This window comes from Rissa tridactyla, chromosome 5, assembly GCF_028500815.1.
Source record: "Rissa tridactyla isolate bRisTri1 chromosome 5, bRisTri1.patW.cur.20221130, whole genome shotgun sequence".
NCBI classification, from domain to species: Eukaryota; Metazoa; Chordata; class Aves; order Charadriiformes; family Laridae; genus Rissa; species Rissa tridactyla.
In genome coordinates, this window is record NC_071470.1 from 54409607 (window position 1) to 54434835 (window position 25229).

Genomic DNA, 25229 nt, shown 5'->3' on the forward strand with positions numbered 1-25229 from the left:
TTTCTAGCAAAGATGTAAATACCCATTTCAGTCCCAGCTCAGTACTGCATTGCACGCGATACTTACTTTTGGCCTTCATTAACTTAAGCTCCACACTTGCTCTATGCACATTCCAATTTAATGACTGTCCTAACATCAGCACAATTACACCCTGAAATTTAACACAATATTAAGAGTATGCCTTTTTTTTTAGAAGACGAACTGATACGAATTATAAAGAAACTAAAAATAGTTTAAAACACTGTGGGATCTCAGAATGGAAACTGATAGAGCTGATAAATGCATTGTTTTGAACACTTACTACGTTCTATGATATTTTAAACTGTCCAATCAGAGATTAAAAACAGTTTGCTAACCCTTGGGGGAGGCTATTCTTATTCTGGTGCTGTTACCTTATGTTACCTCCATGTTTAAAAAAATAAATTAATTATCGCCTTGAAGAGCGTAACAACCATCTCCTAGAAGAGTTCAAGTAAAGGCAGTTCTCTCGTACCAGCTTCCTCCTAAACTCCCATCTGTGCTATACCACCAGTACTTACGGTGTCCCTGCAAATAAACTGCATTTAAAAATGCATTACTCAGCTACAGCAAAGAAACGTTTCTAATGTTAACTTTTGCTTACTTTGCCTGCTGTGCTCATGTTGATCGGTGCGTCTGTTTCTTGCCACCACTGGTTTCTTGGGCCAAGAATTCAGTCAGCTGCAAAGCAGTCAGGTTGCCGGTACAAGTCCTGTCCAATACACTGGAAGCTAGTCTCGTTAAGTGTTCCTGCAAGTGCACTGCACTGACTTTATAGCCAAGCCTCCTGTCTCAGAGTCCCACCCCTTAATCAGCGAAAGCGCTAGAACAAAAATAAACAACCCATCTGCTGAAACCTTGTTCCTTACAGCGCTTCTGTCTTCCTGATTCATTTGTCATGCTCTTCCCCACCCTTTTTGCATCCCATCTATGGTTGCCCTCAGCATCACGGGAAGAAAGCAAAAGCCCTGCCTGGAAGCTCTCCCCTCTTTCCACCCCCCTGGGAGGCTGCCTCCAAATCCACTGCTCTCAGTGGCACTGTAGGTGCAAAGAGAAAAGGGGAGAGTGGCTCTTGAATTCACAGCAGGAGGGATGCAGTGACAACATGAAGGCTTTGCTGAATTACTTTGGTGACATAAGAGCCTAGCTGATTTATTAAAACATGCTATTAAAACAGCTTAAGCAAGCTGCTGAACTAACATACACTGTCTGGCTGCAGCTGTACCTACTCCTGATGCCTTAGTTTTACAGTCCAGCTACTCATTAATCTCGGAATGGCTTTCAGTGAACAGTGACCAAGGACACCGTGCCAGTCGTGCTGATGGGAAAACAAAAATCAGTAAGTCAGCAAGAAGCGCTGTGCAAGATGCGTGTTTCTTACCGTGTGCAGCACGCTGCTCGAATTGCGAGTGATTGCCTGATCCGTCAGTTCCATCAACACCTGCAAGCGCAGGGCCCACCACTGCTCACACATCCACACACTTACCCTCTCCTGGCACAATGTCCTGGTGTGAGAGATTGGGTGGTGGTCAGCACTGCATGCCTTTGCTCTGGATTTCAAGCCTCACCTATTTTCAAATTACGCCCAGCATTCTGAAATCAAGATTTTGCCTTCAGAAACAACCAAAAAAGAGAAAATACTGCATATAACCTGACTAGTAAAAGTACAGCACTCTCTCAGGTTTATGTGTATGACTATAATTAATTTAACAAGGAAGAGGTGCAGGGAGAAACATGGTAGATACATGTATGTAACCTCAGGCAGGCACTTCAGGGACAGTGGGGTGTTCTAGTGGCCTTGGAGGCCCAACGGCAGCCTGGCAGGGACGCAAGCTGTGTTTGGCCAGGGCTAGAAGAACAGAGGTCAAGAGCCCCTGCTAAACAATTTCAAAGACATGAAGAGCAAAAAGGAGAGGCTGGCTTGAGGCTTCCTATGGAAAAAGGCTAACAGAGACCACAGATGGTGACCTGTCTCCCATCTGGGGAATGGCAGACCTCAGGGTATTCATCCATACAGTCTGCGCTGCTCTTCTGAGACTAGGCTCCTCTCCCCATCCCCCCAAGACTTTTCATAGAACCATGGAATCATTTAGGTTGGAAAGGTCCTTTAAGATCATCGAGTCCTACTGTAAACTTAACACTGCCATGTCCACCACTGAACCACATCCCTAAGAACCACATCTACACAGCTTTTAAATACCCCTAGGGATGGTGATTCAACCACTTCCCTGGGCAACCTGTTCCAATGCTTGACAACCCTTGCGCGGAATAAATTTTTCCCAGTATCCAATCTAAACCTTCCCTGGTGCAACCTGAGGCCATTTCCTCTTGTCCTATCACTTGTGACTGGGGAGAAGAGACAGACCCCCACCTCGCTACAGCCTCCTTTCAGGCAGTTGTAGAGAGCAATAAGGTCTCCCCTCAGCCACCTGTTCTCCAGACTAAACAACCCCAGCTCCCTCAGCCGCTCCTTGTAAGCTCTAGACCCTTGTGCTCTAGACCCTTCACCAGCTTTGTTTGCCCTTCTCTGGACGTGCTCCGGCACCTCAACGTCTTTCTTGTAGTGAGAGGCCCCAAACTGGACACAGTACTCGAGGTGCGGCCTCACCAGTGCCAAGTACAGGGGGACGATCACTTCCCTAGTCTTGCTGGCCACAGTATTCTTGATACAAGCCAGGATGCTACTGGTCGCCTTGGCCTCCTGGGCACACTGACAGCTCATATTTGGCCGTCTATCAAGCAACACCCCCAGGGCCTCTTCCGCCGGGCACCTTTCCGTCCACTCTTCCCCAAGCCAGTAAGGTTGCAATGGGGTGTTGTGACCCAAGTGCGGGACCAGGCACTTGGCCTTCTTGAACCTCATACCATCGGCCTCAGCCCATTGATCCAGCCTGTCCAGATGCCTCTGTAGAGCCTTCTGACCCTCAAGCAGATCAACACTCCCACCCAACTTGGTGTCATCTGCAAACTTACTGAGTGTGCACTCAATCCCCTCGTCCAGGTCATTGATGAAGATAATAAACAGAACTGGCCCCAATACGGAGCCCTGGGGAACAGCACTTGTGACCAGCCACCAACTGGATTTGATTCCATTCACCACAGCTCTTTGGGCCCGGTCATCCAACTAGGTTTTAACCCAGAGAAGAGTACGCCTGTCCAAGCCACGAGCAGCTAGTTTCTCCAGGAGAATGCTGTGGGAAACCGTGTCAAAGGCTTGACTAAAGTCTAGGTAGACAACGCCCGCAGCCTTTCCCTGATCCACTAAGTGGAGAGTGTCACAGAAGTACATCAGGTTAGTCAAGCAGGACCTGCCTTTCATAAATACATGCTGACTGGATCTGATCACCTGATTATCCTGTATGTGCCGTGTGACGGCACTCAAGATGATCTGCTCCACAGCCTTCCCCAGCACCAAGGTCAGACTGACAAGCCTGTAGTTCCACAGATCCTCCTTGTGGCCCTTCTTGTAGGTGGGCGTCACATTTGCTAACCTCCAGTCAACTGGGACCTCCCCAGTTTGCCAGGACTGCTGATAAATGATGGTAAGTGGCTTGGTGAGCACCTCCGCCAGCTCCCTCAGAACCCTTGGGTGGATCGCATCAGGCCCTGTAGACTTGTGTGTGTCTAAGTGGTGTAGCACATCGCTAATCATTTCCCCTTGGATTATGGGGGCTTCAATCTGCTCCCCTTCCATGCCTTCCAGCTCAGGGGGCTGGGCACCCTGAGAACAACTGGTCTGACTACTGAAGACTGAGGCAAAGATGACATCCTTGGTCACTATGTTTCCCAGCATCCAATGAAGGATGGAGATTCTCCTTAGCCTTCCTTTTGTTGCTAATGTATTTATAGAAACATTTTTTACTGTCTTTTACGCCAATAGCCAGATTAAGTTCTAGTTGGGTTTTGGCCCTTCTTTCTCCCTGCATAACCTCACAACATCCTTGTAGTCCTCCTGACTTGCCTGCTCCCTCTTCCAAAGGTCATAAACTCACCCTTTTTTCCCATGTTCCAACCAAAGCTCTCTGTTCAGCCAGGCCGGTCGTCCCTGCTGGCTTGTCTTTTGGCACATGAGGACTGCCTGCTCCTGTGCCTTTAAGATTTCCTTCTTGAAGAATGTCCAGCCTTCCTGGACCCCTTTGCCCTTCAGATTGCCTCCCAAGGGATTCTGTCAACCGGGCTCCTGAATAGACCAAAGTCTGCCCTCTGGAAGTCCAAGGTATCAGTCCTGCTGATGCCACTCCTTACTTATCCAAGAATCAAAAACTCTATCACTTCATTATCGCTATGCCCAAGATGGCCTCCAACCACCACACACACATTGTATTTACAGTGTAAATACACATTGTTATTACAGTGTAATAACGCTTTGCTTTATGCAGCAGTGGTGATAATTAATCTCTGTTGCTGTTTCTTGAAAGCACAGAGCTACAGATCCCACAGAAATTTTGCCTGCTACGGTCATCTCAAAGTTCATAGTGAAGCTAATTTCATAAATCTTTTGATTTATGATATTGCTGCAGATAAGCTATGACTGCTCACAGTATAGCAGATACTATGTGTTGGGCTTACGAACATTCTGAACTGTATAGTCTTTGTGGCACATCTAAGGTAGAATAACCTCAGATAAGCCCTGTGTTGGCCAAGTTCATGCATGGACACTATGACTCTAACCACACGGATTTTATCTAGATCAAAGTAACAAATAATTTCTCCTGCATACTGCTTACAGTAATGAGCTAACAAAATATATTGTTTGGGTATACAAAATCGGCCAGTTAAACTTGTATTCTCCCTCACGAAGTTGCCTGAACATGGACTTGTTACCACCCTGCTCTGAGCCCCTTTTCCCACCAGCCAGCGAGCAGAGACTTCATGCTGCAACCCTGACATATCAGTTAGGAAAGACCACACATTTGGATGGCCAACCTCAACAAGCAAAAAAGACTCATTCCTCACCCAGCTAGAGGAAAATCTCCCCAACATCCAAAACAACATGACTCACCTTTCTGTAATGTGCTCACAAAGCCTCAGGAGGCAAGACCTAGCGACTTCCTAGAAAAACTTGTATCAGAATGAAGTATTTCTAGTCCAGGCTATTCCTTGACAGCTGTCTTTCTCCTTTCCTCCATTATTCTGAAGTTCCCATCCCTTTTCTTCTCTGATACCTTTATGTTTCCTTTCCCCTCAAAACTCTCCTCATCTCTTTAGCTATATGCAGCATCGAGACCATGAAATGTTTTTTGTTTTTTTCAGGGAATGGAGTTGAGGCCATCTGGAAACCATCTCCTTTGGCCAGAGCGGGTACCTCTAACTGGGAACACTGGTCCGTGGATCCTGTCTGCAGCCTGTGGCAGGGGTAGGTGGCATGGTCTTTAGGAAGAAGGTGGCAAGAAAGACTGCACATGGTGCCAGTGAAACACAAATCAACTTGCATAACTCTATTGCAGAAGCTGGTTTATTTGCTTTGTTCTGCCAGATTGCTCAAGATGCCCAGGATTGAGGTGTACAGCGGCCCTGGCACGCAGGAAAGCAACAGTGCTGCCCCCTTTATGACTTGCTCACACAGGCCCCATGCTTTGCTCCGATAGCTTGCCAGAAAATACTTAATTGACCCCTAGTCCCCATCCTCTCCCCGTTTAGGGCAGTTCACTCTTAAGAGGATTTTTCTTCATGCTTACCTATGTATTTTATTCCTTCTTATGCAATTAATTCCTTTATCAGCTTTTTATCTCACTTGGCCCAGCTGAACATGTGGCACTAATATTCTCTCTCCAGTGATTTTTTAACCTCAGCAGATCGCGGTGAAATGTAGCAACAGAGGCAGAAGAGAAAGAACACACTGGAGTTGTTAATGGCTGGTGAGCTTGCACACAAGAAGTTAGGAACACCGAACAAAGGCGCGTTCATGCAACTCCAGGTCATCTTTACTTGGGGACTGTAACTGGGGCAAAGGACATGAAACACTGGCCATGCTCAGCAGATTGTAGCCATAGCTACAGTTTCTGATGCCAGGCGCTTGTAGTGGAAGGTGGTTCTTTACTTCCACTTCACAGGCAGTACAGTCTGCTTCCCACTCCTCACTCCTACCAGAGCTGAGCAGCCTTGCATGGCTTGCTCTCCTGAGTCAATGCACAAAGTTGACTCCAGGTGAAGAGAGCTAATGGTTTCTGAAACAGCCTTCTTTTAACATCAAGAAAATTCATTCTTCTGCACTGAACATGACCCAATTTAACAGGAGGATATTATAATCACAGCTCAAGTGACTTAACTCTTCACAGAAAAAAGCTTTTAAGGGCAGTTACGTATCACAGTTTTTAGCGGCAACTATACATTCTGTCCTACAGATAATAAAATGTGTATTAGCTTTAGCTAATACTTAAGCATTTTTAAAAATAGGTTACTTTTTCCTGAATCTACACTGTTAATATTTATTTTTAAGCTTACCGAAGTTCATGTATGTTTCTTTTCAGACAGTGATTTAGCTGTTAAAAATAATAAAGCAAATATAGTTTTGGCCTTCTGGAGTGTCTTTACATTGAAATTTCAGCATTTCTTCTTACTGTGTGATGGCAATTTCCAGGTTACTCTTTTGCAAGTCACTTCTTACTCTTCAGAACTTGTTAAGCACAAAAGATTTAGCTCCACACGTTAGGGGTAGATAGAAAAACATTGCAACAATTCTTAAGTCCCACCTTACACAGTACAGAAGCTGTAACCTCTGCCCCTCTGTATTTTTCTGCCTGCACCTTTAAGGATGTCCAAAGGATTAGGTACATGAAACACTGCAGGTTCTTGAAACACTTTATACAAGTGCAGAGATAAAACGGAGCAGCAGGTAAGATTCAGAGCTAACAGGCAGGGCAGGTCAAATTAAACCTGTTCAAACAGTTTAGGGATCATATCTGAAGATTATACAAATGTGCATGACAACGCAATGGAGCTGAATTAAGCAAGCATGGGATGATGACATGCAGTTTTGTGAGAAGAACATAAAAAAAGACTTGCAGAAATAAACACCAATACCTTCCCAGAACACACAGAAAATAAGTCAATTGCTCATGGGACAATGCCTTATTCATTTTAGTAAGCTAAAGACCAAACAGCAAAGGTGGAAGCTGCAAATTAGCTAAATACCAGTTCTGAAAATTTGTAGGTTTAGAGCAAGTATTAAAAGAATATGAAGAGGAAAATAATATCTAAGGAGAGTACTGAACCAAGTACGAACACCCCTTTTTTAAATACTGCCTTTTATCTTCATTTTAGGCCTCTGAAAAATCACAGCCAAGTGACAAACAAAAAGAACAAAGCACATCTTACACTATTTGAAATAGAAATGAAGCAAAAGAGAATGAGTATGAATCAACAATTTTATTATTTACTGGCTTTAAGAGTGTCAGTAGTACATACTGTTGTTCCAGCTAACAGAGCCACCTTCTTGGAAGAGAGACAATTAAGCTATCTATACATTTCAAAGATGGGACAAAGTTAAGTCAGATGTAGATTTGGAAGTCATATTGAAGTCCATCTCTGCCTTTCAGAGTAACTTAGAAGAACGTGTGCTTACTTAAAGATTATTTTAAAATCCCCCTGCGGAATAAATAGATACTTTCCACTAATACGAACCAACACCAACTTCTCCGACTTTATCCTCAAGTTCTAAGGATTTTAGGAATGTCACCTTCAAGATCTATTTTACAAATAGGTAAATGCATTGTTAATTCACACAAGCCACCTAAATCTGCCCAGTGCACAGCAAAGTCTTCCCTTAGAAGTTCTGCAACAGCACTTACACTGAGGTACCACCTTACGGATTCAAACCAGATTAACCTCCAAATGTGTTGTTACACCTGCCTACATCATTGCAAACACGCATCAGCAGCATGACAGTATCCATAAAACAACATACATTTATATCATCATTCATCTATTCATTTTCAGCTAACTATGCAATTAAATAGTCGATATCTGATCTTTCTCAAAGCTTCCAACAGGAAGGTTCAGGTTATTCAGCAGTTTCAGAAAAGGAACTGATGTCAGTAGGTACCAATATTTCAAAGGCAAGCCCAATAGTCCCAGGCTGTACTTCAGAGTATTTTCTTTTTCAGTTCCTTGGCTCTGGGGTGCAAAGAGTGTCCACAGCCAGTGTCCCGGCTGCAGCTGCGACCCCCCCTAAGATGGGGTTATTCAGAGAGGCTCTTTTCCACTCAAATCATTCAGATGCCCTCCTGAAGAGTCAAGTCAAGAATCAAACACAATTGCAAACATAGGGTCAATGAGCACATGTGACATGGGACGTGAGTCTATGTGGAAACCAAACCAAAGGCAACAGGCTTACTTGTGCCCCCTTGCTGTGACCTCCCTGCTGCCTGCCACTAAAAGAAAGTTTGCCCATTTTAGCCAGAAGGTTTGACTTTTTGCCATATCCCCTTCATATTTCCTGCTTTTGAGACTTTCTTTTCAGGTTCATGAGGCATACCTTCTTTATTGCCTTTCTAATGTTTTATTACACAGGTGTAAAGATCTCTGGTTGTATTCTGCTGTTTAGCAGCTGCTCAGGGTTGCCAATAGTTCTGGCAGTACCCAAAACTTTACAAAGCTCAGCGATGAAAATCAGAGCTTTCGTAAGCAGAGCAATGATGCCTGATGGTGAAGCACAGTCATCATATTCTTGTAGAGCTTCTGTGCACCTTTCCTTTTTAATTTCTGTTCTCCATCTCCATGGTGGCCAGGGAATAAAAATTACTTAAACTAAAGCAAGGAAGATTCAAATTACACTTCAGAAAAAAAAACTCTCTGGGCACAGACAGCAAAGAAAGGTAGATTGCTTGGAGATGGCGTGGTGCCATCATCTTGGAGGTCTGCAAGACCTGGTTAGACAAGCATGCCAGAGCTGATCTTCCCCGGGGACAGCAGGGCGAAACAGAAAACTTCCCTGCCCATTTTTCTACAGTTTTGTTGACTTTGTACAGCTGAAGCTTGGATTCAGAGAAGGATCTTTCTTTAACACATGGCTGAGAACACTATATATAAATATTTATTTCTGTTATCAGAACCTAATTCCTTGTCTTTTCCTATTATAAAACAGTACAGCGATTCATCTTTGCTTCCAGTGCAATGCTTTATTGGGCCACGCCTGAAATACGCAAGTGTGTCCACCTTGAAAATCTTGAGAATAATACAGCCAGACCTGTAGATTGCAAGCAAGGAATAAATGTGCTTTCTTAAATAACATGCCACAAGCTAGAACACCAGGGTGCCAGTCAGTGCTATAACTTGCACACAATATGTAAATCCAAAATGCAAAAAAATTAAAAGTGACCTCCAAACCCAGTGGCATGTGCTGCCTGTAGAGTTCTTGTGGCTCTCCTTTTCAGTCCCACCTCACCTTTTCTGTGCGCATCACTGTACAAGGTGAGGTGGAGGAAGCTTTATGCCCACCACCAGCATATCTTTGGATCAAAAATGCAATTCTGGTTGTCAAGTATCAATAAGATAAATAGGTGGAAAGAAAAAGCTCAGAGAAGCAAAGCACTTTACTGCCTGATTTTAGCCTGAAATCACAACCACGAGGGGCACTTAACCACTGAATAAATGTTCCTACTTGTTCAATTATCATACCTGGCATTATTAAACCTAGTAAATCTATTTTTGAAAGGGGTAATAAAATCCTGGACTTCAGCCAGGAGTAAGCAGGTTCCAAATCGATAGTAACTGATAGTAACTGCCTTGCAATGTCTTCAGCTGGCAGTTCATGAAAAGATATAGATCTTGAAATGTTACAGCAGCCCTTCCCCTCACACCCTGGAGATACTTGAACCTAGAAAAATCACAGACTTTTCTCAAATTGGCTTTTATCCACCATTTCTGTTTGATTTTTCCTTATTTACTCACAGTTGCTATTTATTGTCCCAAGCCGTTCTGCTTTTGAAGTGATTTTAGCTAGCAACTGCCACGAATGTGATCAAAAACAGAGATGGTATTTCTCTTGCCTGAAGAACATCCGGCACTGCGAAAGTGATCTTTGTATCTCCACAATAGGATGCTGAATGCTCCTTTCTGTATCACTCTAGGGCTGGAGTTGGGAATTGTGGGAACGGGGACAACAAAGTGGTTCATGGTTTTACTTTACTGTAGATCTTTATCTTGATGTAGGTCATAAGCCATTAGGAAATTGCTCAGGACTGGTACCAAGACTGTAGCTAAAGCTGTTTACTCTATAATCTATTTTTTTTTAATCAAAAAGTTGGATGCCACTTTGGAACAGATACTGTGTCTCTCAAGCATTTACTAGAAGTGTTTCAGAAGCACCTTCCCACAGGCACAAAGATACCCCCTCCCGAAAACTGCTGCTTTAAGAAACATTATTGAATTTTGAAACCAAAGGAAATTGTTGGAATCGCCCACCAACCCAGGCTTCTTTCAATTATCTTTCACCAAGACTTTTATCAATAACTCACAAAGCATTTCCAGCCAGTTGCTGTTTGATACAAGGTTGAAACAAATCTGTAATGCTCTGCTGTATCTGACCCTATCTTTCTCAACTTCTGGGTTCTAGCTGGGTGCAAGAGCTAATGTACCTTTAAAACCTAATTGTTCAGCTCAGTTTTACACTTCTACAGACCATCTTAGCTGTTTTCTTCTACAGATGGGCAGTGCATAAATTCTTGGATTTGATATTCTGCACATGCAAATCCCCAAATCTAGTTTTGAGTTTTCCCTAGGTATCCACCTTGCTTATGTGCCAAATCTTTCTTGCATTCCATGAGACTTAGGCTTTTGAAAATAGGACTTCACATTGAGCTCAAGTTAACGGACAACGGTCCGAGGTAAAGATGGTACAGATAACTGATGTGAAGAGATAGGTAATAATAAGTTTCAAGAATAACTTAAGATCCTCCATTATGTGTAAATTGGTGGACCCAGGCACAATTTCAACCTCTTTTTTTCAATTTCAACCTCAATTAACATTGGGAAAAATGTTGTTCATAAAGCAACAAACAAAATACATGTGCAAAAGAGCTATTCCTTTTAAAATTGAAAAATCATCTTAGTATTTTTATAGCCCTATAGTGGAAGAAATAGGGATCAGCTCTGGGAAAGAAAAGTATGAAAAGGCAAAGTGCCAGAATTACTGGCAGATTCTGATACCTTAATAATACTTCATCCTTTCGTCTTCCACTAAAGTTGACAGTTTGAGCTGAACATGGGAACTGTGCAGTATCAAACCCGCACAGAACATATAACTTTGGCAACTAACACTACTGCCCTTCACCTGACTCCATCCATTCTCCCTTTTGGTATGTCCTCATCTCTTTAATGTTTAACACATTATGAATTGTCTTGCAGCATCAGCAGCAGTACCTCTCCACAGGCATCCTAGCCACAGAATTAGACTGAATTTCCTAATGAATCTATCCCTCTGCTTTGTGAAAAACAAGTTTTCCCAAATGATCCCTTTGATTGATTTATCAAAGACAGTTAAGCTCCTTGTACAGCACCTTGGGAAAATGCTGTTCCAGAACCTCTCTTTCATTTCCTGTATTTGGATAAAGACAGTACTGCACTATGTGAGATCTTAATGGCAGCTCCATTTTAAGGACTCCAGCTGGCTATTTGGTGAAGTTGGTTTTATAACAACTACTTGTAAATCCCAAGCAATTGCAAAAAGCTGCACTACACTGGAAAAAATAAGGTTTGCACCTTAACACTGTTCTGTAGGCGGTCGTGGTCCCCAGGAAGCCATTTTCTTGTCATATTAGACTTGAAAATTAACTAAACAGCAGTATGAAAGACTTCCACACGCATTGAATTTCTTGAATTGCTCCTTCCAACAACGCCCTGCTAGCTCTTACATGGAGCAAAGATGCAGGTGTTTTCTGTTAATTCTGGTGCTCTCATGCTCTTCCCCCTGCCTCCTTTCACACTGCAAAAAGATGCTGGAAAGACAGGAGGACTACCTTCCCACTGTGTCGTGAGGAGTTGCGGTATCACAGCAGGGAGCGGAGGTGTCACAAATAGCACAAGCCCTCTTGCTTTTACCAGCTACTCTCTCAGACTCTCTCACAAACAGGTCTCAGTTTCTCACACTTGATTTGATACTGGGGTGATTTTCATGTGCTCCAACCATCTCAGTGTACTCACGCTTACTGCTCCATTTCACCATGTCACACATCCCGAGGACAACATCCTGAAGTGACAGCTCATGACAACAGGCATGAACTTCAGCCTCGTATGACCTCATTACATGAGCACGAACAGAGAAAAGGTAAAAAGCAGCAATGCCAACTGCTGGCTAAGGCACCAGTGAGGACCAGGTGATTGGGACAAGCAACAGGCAATAGCTACTCACCAAGCTGCTGTGACCTTGTGGAGTTAGCACAAGGAGCCTTCCAAGAGCAACATATCAGATCATCTCTTTCTTCTGTCTTTCTCCACAGACAGGTAAGCTTCAGATTTGCAACAGCTTGATTTAAAAACACCTACATGCGCATGGGTGGGTGTGTTTGTTCATTTTCACTCATAAAGATGCAAGAAAGGCTGTGTCTTAAGCCACATTCGTAAGATGCTTTTGGACCCTGCTTTACACATTTCTATTGGAGAATCAGTGTAATACATGGTGGTTATAGTTATGCTGCACTTTTTGTTACAGAAATAAAAACAGCAATGCTGTTTTGAAAAAGACGATCTAGTTTCTGGAACAAAAGCAATCACAGTTTTGCAAAGCCTAACAAAAAAAACCACATCACTTGAGCAACAAACCACAATCCATACTTTTAACAGAAGAAACTTTTTTATGGTTATTTAAAAAGTAGAGAAGTGCACTGGGTGTATAAAGTCACTAGCAGTTGGTTGCCAACCCTTTACAGACCACAGGGACCTGTAGGGATCCCACTTCTCATCTCCATTTGAAAGCAGTAACAACAGAGTGAGGACTAAAAATGGATACAAGCCAAGTCATACTTGAATCAGGCCTCTGACTCCAGCTCAGCAGAGATGAACGGTTACGATGATGTCTTCCTACACTCTTCAGCCAAACCCTGTGAAAAAGATGCAACTACCTGGCTAGTCTCCTACAGAAGAAAGGGATGGGGCAGGCCCACAGGGCTGAAGGGAAGCCACACTTCCAAGGTGTCCATTTCACTACTTGGCAAAAGCACTTAAGTCAGTTAGAAAGAAGTTGAATCAGAACCTCTAGCCAAGACTGAGACTGACGCTTTTTGGTTTTTTTAAAAGGAAAATATTTGACAGACAATGCAATACATACAGGTTCCTGTAATAAAACAGGTATACTGAAACTGAGGGACTTGTAAGAAAGAGTTCTTGTCTCCTGGTCTTGCACTGAGACCATGTGATAAATTTTGCTACGATACTGAAGAAGTAATCAAAAGTGATTGTGTCACCTCAACTCAATGTGCACCATGTACCAACCAAGATGCACAATTTGCACTCGTGCAGACATACATCCCACTCAAACTGAAGTATAAAGCACTGGCTTAACCCCATGCTCATATTTCATCTACTGACCCCAGCTAACCGAACACGGTATATAAGTCAGCTCAGCTGATAAAGGCAGTTCAGTTGCTTGTGACTGTCTGTTGAGATGCTCAGGAAAACTACATTTTTTCTGGTTTGTTTTGAATGTTCATGCACACTTTGCAACACGCACTAGTGGTACAGGTTTTGAGGTCACAGGCTTTTAAGAAAATGAGAGCAGAAATGGAGAAGAATGCATCCATTAAAATAGTAACTACTACTACTCTTAGGTATTACACCCAAGTTGGTATATCTAAAGAAATAATATTTAAATATTCACATCCTTTCAATTTCTTGAATTGCTCCTTCCAACAATGCCCCGCTCTCTCTTACATGGAACAAAGATGCAGGTATTTTCTGTTAACTCTGGCTCTCTTGTGCTCTTCCCCCGTCCATAGACACAGAGCATTCATGAAGAAGTAGATCCACAATTTCATGCCAACCTTGTTGGCTTGATTTAAAAAGAATGGATAACAGTGCTTTCAGAAACAGAATACACATCTTAACACATGCCCCAAAGGTCCTGGCTCTTTGTCTCTCCATGTGTGACAACTCAAAATCAGCCCATGCTTCATGCCACCTCCATGCCTTCACAACAGCCACCTCTTCTCTACACAGGCCTTACAACAAAGCAAATGGTAACAGGCCAGTTTGGGCTGCAGGATCAGAAGCCAGCAGCTGCACGGACCCTTTCCAGGAGCTTCTGCTGTCAGCTGCATTCTCTTGAACAGATTCAATACCATCTTAGCCTGCAAGTTATCCAAACATTTGCTGTCATGACAAAGGGTCACACCAGTCATCGTCCTCTTTTTTCCCCTCCAAGTGTAAAAAAACCTCCCAACACTTTTTGCTTTGATCCAACTTCTGCTGGACAATGCCATCTATTCCCACTTCGGGGGAGTACAAAAAGAAAGAGACTGTGCCCCATTTTTCTGCAAAAGACCTTAAATCACAACTTTAGACATTAGAGCTAAAGCTTTTATCCTCCTTTTTCTTCCCAAGGTGGCTTGCAAAACCAACAAAACGAACAACAAATTAAATGACTAACAGTCACTCACAGGTACGATGTCCTGAAATAGTTGGGTCTGGAGGCCACAAGTTAATGGACTGCTATGGCCCCCCGGTGTGACCAAAAGCACTGATTCTGGTCCACCCTCGCAGGGAGGCAAAAGTCATCTCAGGTAGCTGTGCTTTCTGGAATACGAGCAGTGGGAAGGATGTAAGAGCCTGTGAAACCGAGACACACAAAATAGCCTGTGACTTAGCGGATGCATCTACAGAATCATGCTTGTAAACCTGGTGGATTTCTAAGGAGACATGAAAAATGGAGTACAGTTGCAACCTCAGTGTAGCAGGAATGTTATTTTTGTGGGCAAAGTACCATTGAAGACATCTCTGTCTGTAGCCCGTGGCAATGTCGATTTCTAGATTTTCTTTCTGGTACTAGATTCAAACAGCAATCGCATGACACCATTGAAGATCCTTCCTGGTCAATGCCTGAAAAGGCATTTCACATTTTCACCCCATTAACCCTACTTGATGATGGCAATTTCACCTGTTGAAACTATGGAGCACTGCACTTGTACTCTAGAAAAGATCATCCCTAAAATCTTGTCCAAAAGTGTGAATTTTCTTGAACACAGAAGCCCACGCTCAGGTGACTTTATAGTCCTGTGCACAGCCTGTTTTTCTCTGTCCACATGCAAATATTAATTCTCTACAGGAATTGTTTATTTCTGGCCATGAATATTATTCTCATGTTAAGGAGGAAGAGTGATAAAACCATAAAGGATAAACTGGAGGTACTCAAGATCTTTCCTCTGCTAATGACAGGCATAAGACGGGGCTGCGCTGCTGTCATGGTGGCACGCAGCTCGCTGGTGTCACAAGGGACAGGAGCGGTTCTAGAGCCTTCCTGCGTCACCAGCCCTGGTGCTTGGCAGAGTGGACAAGCTGGGCTGCTGCTCACTGAGCTCAAGACCCCCACCTAAGGAAAGACGTGAATCCCTGATAACCAGTGAATGTTACCTGCTGCAGCTCGCAAAACGGTGCCGCCGACCTGGTATTCTGCTGAGAAGGAGGTCCTCTACAGTGCTGCTTCCCTCTCTGGTAGTTGGTCCTTTCTGTCCATTACACCACCACTCACACGCTTGCCAGGTGTAGACTGAGAACTGCTGAAAAAGCAATACACAACCTAAATTACATTTTTTCTCGAGAGCCCATTAACACAGTCAGATATAAGACTACTCTAAAGAACTGCTGTATGCATCCTTCATAAGGAAATGGGAAGCCTTTAAGTATTTTTGAATACTGCAACGATAATCAACGTTTTAGATGTGATATTATCTAGCATATAAAAATGACAGTGTTGGCTCGTAACATCGTTCTGTCAAACATCCAGTTGTTCGTGGTGTCGCTGCATTTAATTTTACTAATTTAAGTATTAGCAATGTTGTGAGTTGCTATTTTCGTAAACTAATGCCCCTACAATCCCCAAAACATACTGTACCAGCACTAATTGTATATCATACTTTTAGGTTGCTAAATAGATAGTGAGATTCTAAAAGTATGTTTCACAAGACAGTTTAGATTAACAAAGAAAATCCACTAAACAATTTAGTAAAGAAGAGAACTCTCCCACCTGAATTGCATTTTAAAAAACTTCCATTAGATATAGTTAGTCCTTTATAAGTAGCCAACATAAAAATGTAAGTAGGATTAAGTAGAAAATCAGAAGCCCCAGAAAAAAGGAAGTATTTGCTGCTTCTACAAGTTGCTTTATACACTCTTTCAAGTAAGCACTTAATCTTAAGCATATGGAGAGAGTATTTTATAGTAAGTACTAAACATTTAAAAAAAATTACAGGGCTTTGGAAAAGCTATTTCTGGAATAAAAACATTGCAAAACATTAAGAGTTGCTTAAAAAGATGGCCTGTCCTTTCCCAACCCTCTTCTACCCCCATACTCCGTATAATATGCTGCTTCCTGAGCACAACAGCGCAACTGACGAATGCTTATTCCCTTCTCAGCCCATCCAGGCTCTTACAGTCAGCAGCCTCTTACAGGTGAATTTCTTGTGTTTGATTAACTTGATTCTGCATCATCACAAAATACATTAGCTAAACCTCTGTGCAACATTTGCAAGGGGCCTTCAACAAACTGCCATTCTTAGGATGTTCACAGTCTTACAAGTTGTGGTACTGAGTATCATAAGCAGTGCCAGAGGCAAAGAACACTCTCAACGTTAGTGACTGTACAGGACAGGAAAAAGAAATAGTTAATGGTAAGAGCGGCTACTACTCTATTATTCAACCTCCAAAAGCAAAATCTAGAACAGATACCAAGATTAAGAGACATGGGACTGCCTCTCTGCATACACAACCCTTCGTAAAGATAGAAATCAAAATGGACTGGACATCTCCTTTGCTATTGTCACTCGTCCCTGGACTTCTCTTCACAAGTCAGAAAGCCATCCACTCCCCTTGCTTCCATACACTCTGGTACTACAAAAAGGTGTCTCAGATACGCACAGCAAGAAGCGGCTGAGCTCCAGAGCAGAAACCGCAAGGAAATCAAAGCAGCGGCAAAGTGCCCACAAGCAGTATTAGTTGCCCAAGGCAACTCCTTAGGAGTGGAGGAGTAAGTAGCTTGCTTCCACCTTCCTGTGTTTAGAGCTTCTCCAAATTCTGCAGAGGTAAAAATAACAAGAGTAATTGAAGTTTTTGCTACCTTTCAGTCTATGTGAGTTCATGTTCTTTACTTCACCTCCAGCATTTGGCCTCAGGTGATCAGCAGAAAAGCCAACCTGCTCTGCAGAAAGACACGCCGCAAGAGAAGAAGAAAGTTACGCAACAAATACAAGAAACATCATGTTGCAGAACAACCGGCATTGCTCCGAGTCGAGCTGCGCAGGGGGAACATACTACTACTTCTCCAGGAACATCCCCCATCCTCGGATGGTCCGTCACATGCCAGGTAAGAGTTGTTGAGGGACCATGCAGTTAACCTGGACAATTGTCCTGGCAAGCACAAAGAGAAATGCCAGCATAACGCCATTTTGTTGCAGAAGTACCCATGGCTCCCCTTTCCTGTTTCTGTCTAAAAGAAGCATTTCATAAAAACAAGCTGTTACCTTTATTTCAACTCACTAAGCATCCATACCTGCGCTCAGCAATGAAGGACCTCAGGCTGGTAACATAAAGGTTAGCAGCACTAAATTCCTTACAAGGTACAACGAAAACTATTTCACCAAGACAACTGTCTGGGATTTCTTTTAAGCTAAAATAACTTCTTCCAAGCTAAAATAATTTCTTCCTCTTTCCTTCTGTGCTCACAAGTGTACCATAAGTGCCAGAGACAGGTTGTCACACTTTCTTTCTCTGGTTCACTCTCACCTAAATAATTCTTGTACCTTTCCAGGAGCAACATATTACACAACACAGCATTTAATGTGAGTAACCTGGTGCTCTAAAAACACCGTGCTGCTGTGCTGTGTGCTAGATCTAGCTGTGATTACCCTGCCTACACCTGCAAGGAGTACACTTAAAACCAGTGTGCCATCTGCATCAGCAGAAGAAATAGCACTTCTAGGGATGGGCTTTTGTTTCAGAAGCTGACCCTATATGGTTGCACAAAGACATCTTTGTGGCAGCAGCTGAAAGAAAATTGCGGACACACGGCCACATCTACACTGTAAAGGCACAGAATGGTCACGAAGCGAAAAAAAAAATCTCTGCCCAGTTCCCTGGAGACTGTTAAAAGAAGTAGGTATTGCATCAGGATTGGTATTGGTAGATGACGAGTCTGTGATACAGCTTTTGTAATAAGCGATGAAGGGTAATGCAGGACCAAATCAGTTCTGAATAAACCGAAATGTATTGCTCCTCAGAAGGGATGCCTTCGAAGGAACAAAGCAAGACTCCTCCTTTCAGACTGCCCACCCAATGTGTAGTGCACACAACTCTGTGTGTCTGTGTGTGCATATATGTATTTCTCTTTATATATAAAATCTACCTAAAGTAAAAATATAGAACACATAAAAAATAAAGTATGTATTTGTGTGTGTTATCTCTCTCTTATTCTAGAACCTGGTAAAAAGACAAGCTGACCTGAGGCAGCAAAGACCAAAGTCTGACTTGGCTTAGCCAGATTAATGTGGTGAATATCTTTGTACTCTCAGCAAAGTAATGTTGAGGCGTAATTACTTTCAGCTTAATATTTGTCTTATCACAGATACTAAACAGAATCAAAGTTCTGAAAATCCTCATCAACTACTTAATAGCACTGCTTCTTTGCCATGTTAAATCCAGTTTGACTTACGGTAACAATAAAAATAGTGGTTGTTTATAGAATTCCTTTTACCCTGGCTAAGAAAAGAGGATTCCAGTTCTTCAATAAATGCTGCAACTCTCATTGCAAACCACAGTCTCCCTGCAGATCACCTGCTAAGTTAACTGCATGTGTTTACTGTAGGAAAGACTATCCTTTTGGGTTTTGCACAGGATTAAACAACGCTCTGATCTGTGTTGTAAGAAGCAGCTTTTCACAAGAACACCCATCTGCTGGCAACACAGTCATCCCCCAGCAAGAAGGTGATCAAGAAGAACACGTGCTAACTGGGAACACCAGAACCAACAGCCGCAACCTTCCAAGGTTTGAGGGTTTCCTGCGAAGGGAGCGAGGCACTTCACGGCCCATGACACGTGAGTAGGGGCATCAAACTGCCGCATTAGACAGCAGCAGAGGAGGAACCTGAGCTGTTAAGGGTGCAGCTGGGTCTCAGCCAGGGCATTGTGTCATCGCAGCTCAGGTCCAGGTAAGGGGAACGTAGGGCAATTAATGTACATTTAAAAGGAAATTATTTCTTCCCTTCTATGTGCCTTAGTCACCACATCTTACACGATTTCTCCTTGAAAATTACCCTGGCATCTTTAGAGATGCATCTTTTACAGTTTATATGCTCATGAGACATCTAAGAATTTCATAATCATCAGCAATTATTCCATCTGTGAGCAACATTCTGCAGTAGGAGTTACACAGCACTATAAGCACTCATATATGAAATACACTTTCCAGGATTTTTTTCCGATTTCTTAGGCATCTCGACAAATAACTGCATTAATGTACTATATGAGGTAGGAAAAGCAAACAGAAAACGATGGAAATACACACCATTAGAGATAACGGAAACATGGCTCATGCAATTTTGTAATTAATAATGACCCCCGCCCAATATAATCTAAGGTGTATCTTATGGCCTTTCTGTTTTGAGAAAACACTGCCTGTTAATTTCCAGAAGGACATGCAGATCTTCCTGAAAGGATTCAAAGTGAGCCTACTTTGTCTGAAAAGGTAAGGGGAAAAAAGACACAGCTCTTTATTTCAGCTCTCTCTCTCTCGCTTCTCAGCAGTAGAACCTGAAGTGACAGTCTCAGACTGCTCAGGAGGACAGTGCAGAACTCAAAATAGGGGGGTGAGGAGCCCATGTGTAGAACACGAGAGCTTGGAAAGGAGATGGTGTCAAGCAGGCTGATATAACTAAGCTCTAAATGTACCACTTCAGCTCTGTAATGTCACTGTGCTTTGCGTAGCAAGAAAAATGGTCAAACCCAATGAAGTTGGGAATGCAATTCACTGTTTCAAACCACTGGGGAAAAAACATCACAGTAGGCAACAAACAAGCACAGGAAAAAGCCTGCTCCCCTCACAACACAAACACTCTTTAGATGACTTACTGCCAACAGCGTGACTTCTGCTGACACTCTTTCGTAGAAGCAGCACACTGGGGTTTAGATCCAACTTTGCAGTCGTGTTCATAAAGTCCAGGAAAAGATTCTTTCTGCAATAACTCTTTAGTCCCAAGCTGCAAGCTATCGAATTACTTGTCCCCTGTATTGCAACTGTACTAGAGCTGAGGGCTAAGTTAATATTCCATCACAAACGGTAGCACAAGGAGGATTGCACACTCTAGAAAAAAAGGAATGCATATGTTGCTGCACTGGTACTGGACAGCAGAGGGCACTACGAAGAGATTTTGCAGTAAAGCTGCTCAAAAGGACTCCCTTTTCTCCTAACTTTCCTATTTTAACCGTGGTGGGGGAGGCGCTGGGGGTCTGTCTAAATGTTGCTCTCTGATTCCTGAGCTGGGTGTAGTAAAGACCATCTTTTGTTTTTCCTGTTCACTTGTACATGCAGAACACAATTCTTCATACCACATTTACTGGGGCTTGGCTGCCAAATAACTACAGAATGGACAGATCCTGCCATATAGCCACACTCAATAAACTACTGGTTCTTAATAGCTGTTAGATGCCTTTTGCTTTTCTTCTACACAGAAACAGAACCTTCTGCCAGTCACATTTTCATTCCTAGGCCTTTCATAGATTGCTGAAGTCTGCACACAGAAAAGTGAAAAGCAGTGGCTCAGCAGCACACTACAAACCCATAATGGAAAGGCAAACTCAACACAAGAGGTCCAGATTTAAATCCCTTCCTCAGCTGATTTCCATCTTAAAGGTCTCTGCCAACCAAAACGATTCTAAGAATAGTAGTTACCCAGCATCACTTTCATTCTTATACCAAAATCCAGCTCTTTCCAAAATACACAGCTATTCCAAAAGGGTATTTCAAAGCAAACCATGGTGTACAGTTCTACACATTGTCTTCAACAAAAGGGAGAAATCCAACGTTACACATTTTGCCATGGATATCTGTTATTATTCTTCATGATCATGTTTTAGAAGCTGTAACAACCCATATGTGGCCATATTCAACCAAAGAACAGTTTTAGAGGTGTTCTCTGCTGCACACCCTTGCTGCAGCCCAGTGTTAGCGATATACTTCACATTGTCTTCAATTGCCGCTTAAATGGAGTCAAGCCAATTCTTTAAACATTGTTTTCTATTTTGGAAAAGCTTTTGAAAAAACGATTCCAAGCCTCTGCACAACCTGCAAGTCGACAGGGAATCCGCAGTGTGTCTGTCACCCAGCCTTCCTCTCCATTTGTCAACTTGCGTCATGGTCCTCATGTCCAGCAGAACGTGAATTTGGACCTGAACTACCTGGATCAGGACATAAAGGTAAGATCTGAGTGCTGTAGTATATGGCTTCCTATAAAGTTACATATTTTTCTGTCTCTTGAGGATGGTGTAGGGCGTTATTTGTCTGATTTTTTTTTCCCCAGTGTGGATTCCACTGACTTAATTTGGTGTTCAGCATTTACTCTGAGTTGCTTTCACCTAACTGGAAGATGCTATGGGCAATCGCTGGGGGAGCAATGCAGCTGGCACGTGGGTTGAGAATTGTTCTCTAAAAAACAGCCTGCCAATACTACATGTCACACGCAAGGGGCTTTACATGTAGGAAACACTGCTTACAATTTCCTTCCTGTGCCTCTGAAGTGCTGTGTACATGGCACTCTCTCAGCATCACCTTTTGCAGCCTGGTGGCCTTTGCTCACACTGGGGCAAAACTGGTGGGACATCTGAGGCTGGGCAAGTGGCACAGCTGTAAAATTGCATGCTCACACAGCTAGAGCTAAACGAAAACACACACAAAAACTGGGTGGCGAATCAGCTTCTCTTCCTTCATGGTAACTATCCTGTACGTCTTCCAGGTCCTGGGAAAACTTGGCCAAGTTCTACAGACGGATTCGCTTACCGAGATCCAGAAATGGTTCGCAAGGGCAAGTACGGAAGGTAACAAACAGATGTATCTGCATCCCTTTCTGAAAAGCACGCGCTCTTCTACATTCGCGTAAACATTTTACTACATTCGCGTAAAACCCTGAAATTCTCATAGACCTGAACAGAGTGGGGTTGCCCAGGTGGAAGGAATAGGACCCAGTGAAGCATGCTTGGCCCAGCGGTGGCTGTGCTGAGCAGTAAGGTGACAGGACACAGAAATCAGTCATTCAGACATCAGCGCACTCAGGTTTGGTGCAGGGTGGAAAAATGTGCACTCCCTGTGGTGCTCTGGGCTGCTGTGGACCGGGGGGAGGCAGAAACCAAACAAAATGTGTCTCTCTTATGGCCTTAAGCCCTTTGAAAATGAGAAATGAGGTTAGGGAACTCGTAAATTCACCGCTGACATCCAGATCAGCAAGTGGGAACTTCAGTGAAATTTCTGCTACCTTCACATTTCAGAGAAAGACTTCGTGTCCAGCATGATTTTTTCAGAACCAACTGACAAAGGCGTGCTGAATTCTAAGGAAGGTACAGCAGAGCACATCAATACCCAGACTCTGCTAAAGCCTCTCCCTTCTCTTCAGAGAGGACCAGAAGAGAAAAAGAATCAGTCCAGGTAAAACCTGCAGTGAGGTTGCTAAGACTATGGATAAGCTAAACCTCATAACCAGAAATCCTTGTCTTCTCCTCCCATGAAAAATGCAACTTTGCGCTTGAACTTCATCGTGCACAGTCTGAAGCAAAAATGGTCCTTACTACAAACAGCCCCACATTCTCTGATACAAATTTAGTTGCTACGAGAACATCACAAAATTCTAGGAGCACTTGAAATCCCTTTGAGAAAAACGTCATGTATATTGCAGTGCACAGTTTAGACTGGTTATCAAGTTAGACATTCTTTCTTTTTCACTCAGGTCTTCATCCTGGCCATCAGTGGCAAGTCGAAACATGAAATGGGGTTAAGTAATAGAAATTGCAAATGTTAAGACACCCTGAGTCTAGGATGCTGGTCACCAAACAGCACAGGGACTGTGAATCTTTAGAAGCTCTAACTTCTCTCTTCCCAGCAGCACACAAATTAGAATCACAGAATCATAGAAGTCAGTAACAATATGAGAAATGACCTGAATTTACGTTCTATAAGAGCTAGAAACCCAAGACCCTCTATTCTTGCTGCCCCTCAATTGGTTTCTCTTGATTTGACATTCATGTACATCTTCTCCTAACCAGAGCAACTCAGAAACACAGCAAGGTGTTTCTCTTGCTAGAAAGAACAGGCAGCAAGAGGTATTGATTTCCTCTCTTCATCAAAATCTGCTCCTGTAAGTTATACACAAGCTGAAACTCCTTCTGCCAACGAACTTGGGGATTTGCCAATCTTGGGCACTCCCAAGGAACACCACTATCACCACTTTGTGTCCCTTCTGAAGCACACAAAGCAAAGTCAGTCCCAAAGGACATTATCATTTGAACAAAGCCATTCATGCCAGCTCTAATGCTACCAGCATTTGCTATTCTTTGTACCTCCTCCAGTAGGAGGAGTGCGTGAAGAGTAATCTTACATAAGAATAATAAGAATAAACTGACAAAGCAACAATCTCTGCTTTTCCAAGTGGTGTCCAGGAAGGATTCCTTGCTAAAGAGTGGATGTGCTTCTATACTCTCAGCTGCGCATCAAACAAAGCCAAACCAACCTAACATAATCTTAAGCCTTACAGCTTGCTTTTTCAAAATGTTTTCCAGAAAAGGAGAAACTTTTGCTCTCAACGCTGAGAAACACAGGTCCAGCACAAGCAGACACACTGTCCCCAGGGAGAACTGCAACTGAGAAAGTGCATGGAGACAAGTGACCATCCTGCCTTCACACTCCAGCAGAAGTCTCACCTGTGCCACAGCCGCCCCCAAACAACAGATATCTCCTTTCCAGTGGAGGCCTTTCACATACAAAAATATGTAACCTTAGCACTTCTATTATAAAGATAGCTGTTCAGACACCCTGTTAAAATAAATTTATGCTCGTTATATTTAGTCCTCAGGTAATTAAACCAAACCATGCCGCATAGATACATGAGAAGTCAGCTCAATGGAAAAAAGGAGAGAGGCCACTCTTTTTGGCATCAAATTCATCTTTTTGCATGACTCAGCCAGGCCTGCACAAAGAGCTCTTGCATGCAGACCTGAAGCTACAGTCACAGACATTCTGGGTTGAGAAGAGGGACACACACACACGTGATCTGCAGAGATGCACATCAAGCCCTAGGCACCGGGGGGAAAAGGTACCCTGGAGTTTCAAAATCTGAAGAGCAGAGTGACTGCAGATGTGAGCTTCACAGCAAGCTAGAATTTGCTTCCATAGCTCTCGTTATTAGCGGAGAAGCATCACAAACTGTCGTATCCTATGGTGGGAGATGGGACAGGACAGGACGGGATGGGATGACACCAAACAAACATTAAAACCACCATGCAAACTTCAAGCCGTTGAAATAGAGGCCCGCAATGACAGAAATATATCTGGACCTTTGTTGGACCTTGTGAGTGAACTGGGAAAGCAGAAGGATTGGGGTTTATCGGTTTGAAACATTAAGCGTTAAGTAGTGAAGAGCTTAGCTCAGGGCAGAGCCCAGTGTGCCCTTTCCAGGAGCCTTCACTTCAAACCCATATCCACTGTAGTCACTACCACCTCCATTCTCATTTTCCACTGCAGGAGAGGAGCATGCTGAGGCCTCGGGAACAAGTACTCCATGTAAGAGAGAGTGAGGCATTGCTGGAAGGAGGAATTCAAGAAATTCAAAGGATGATTTATATAACCTGTTTAGTTAGCTGGGTCCAGTAGGTGAAATATGAGCATGGGGTTAAGCCAGTGCTTTATACTTCAGTTTGAGTAGGATGAATGTCTGCATGAGTGCAAATTGTGCATCTTGGTTGGTACATGGTGCACATTGAGTTAAGGTGACACAATAATTTTTTATTACTTTTTGAGCATCTTAGCAAAA

General features: G+C 43.1%; 2 protein-coding genes and 1 long non-coding RNA gene across 4 annotated transcripts in view; 1 reads left to right on the top strand and 2 right to left on the bottom strand.

Annotated features, from left to right (window-relative positions):
- LOC128909877 (alcohol dehydrogenase 1) overlaps nucleotides 1-25229 on the bottom strand; it is a 48667-nt gene that overhangs the window by 9893 nt on the left and 13545 nt on the right. The window contains exon 1 of one of the 2 annotated variants that reach the window (XM_054202251.1): nucleotides 623-801. The exons of the other annotated variant lie outside the window; for it this stretch is intronic. Coding sequence (XP_054058226.1) covers nucleotides 623-640 — 18 coding nt within the window. The 5' untranslated portion in view covers nucleotides 641-801. Of the gene's footprint in view, nucleotides 1-622; nucleotides 802-25229 lie in introns of those variants that run through there. 2 annotated transcript variants of the gene reach the window in all.
- Nucleotides 7371-17558, bottom strand: LOC128909879 (uncharacterized). The gene is made up of 3 exons (XR_008466541.1): nucleotides 17282-17558; nucleotides 15580-15725; nucleotides 7371-14778 (listed from the first exon to the last, which is right to left on the bottom strand). It is a non-coding gene; the product is annotated as an uncharacterized LOC128909879 (long non-coding RNA).
- Nucleotides 17422-24249, top strand: C5H4orf17 (chromosome 5 C4orf17 homolog). Its single transcript, XM_054202253.1, has 9 exons — nucleotides 17422-17527; nucleotides 19054-19254; nucleotides 19848-19903; nucleotides 21466-21630; nucleotides 22167-22248; nucleotides 22696-22852; nucleotides 23151-23194; nucleotides 23518-23523; nucleotides 23980-24249. Exons 1-9 carry the CDS (start codon nucleotides 17422-17424, stop codon nucleotides 24084-24086), a joined length of 924 nt encoding a protein of 307 aa, XP_054058228.1. The 3' UTR covers nucleotides 24087-24249.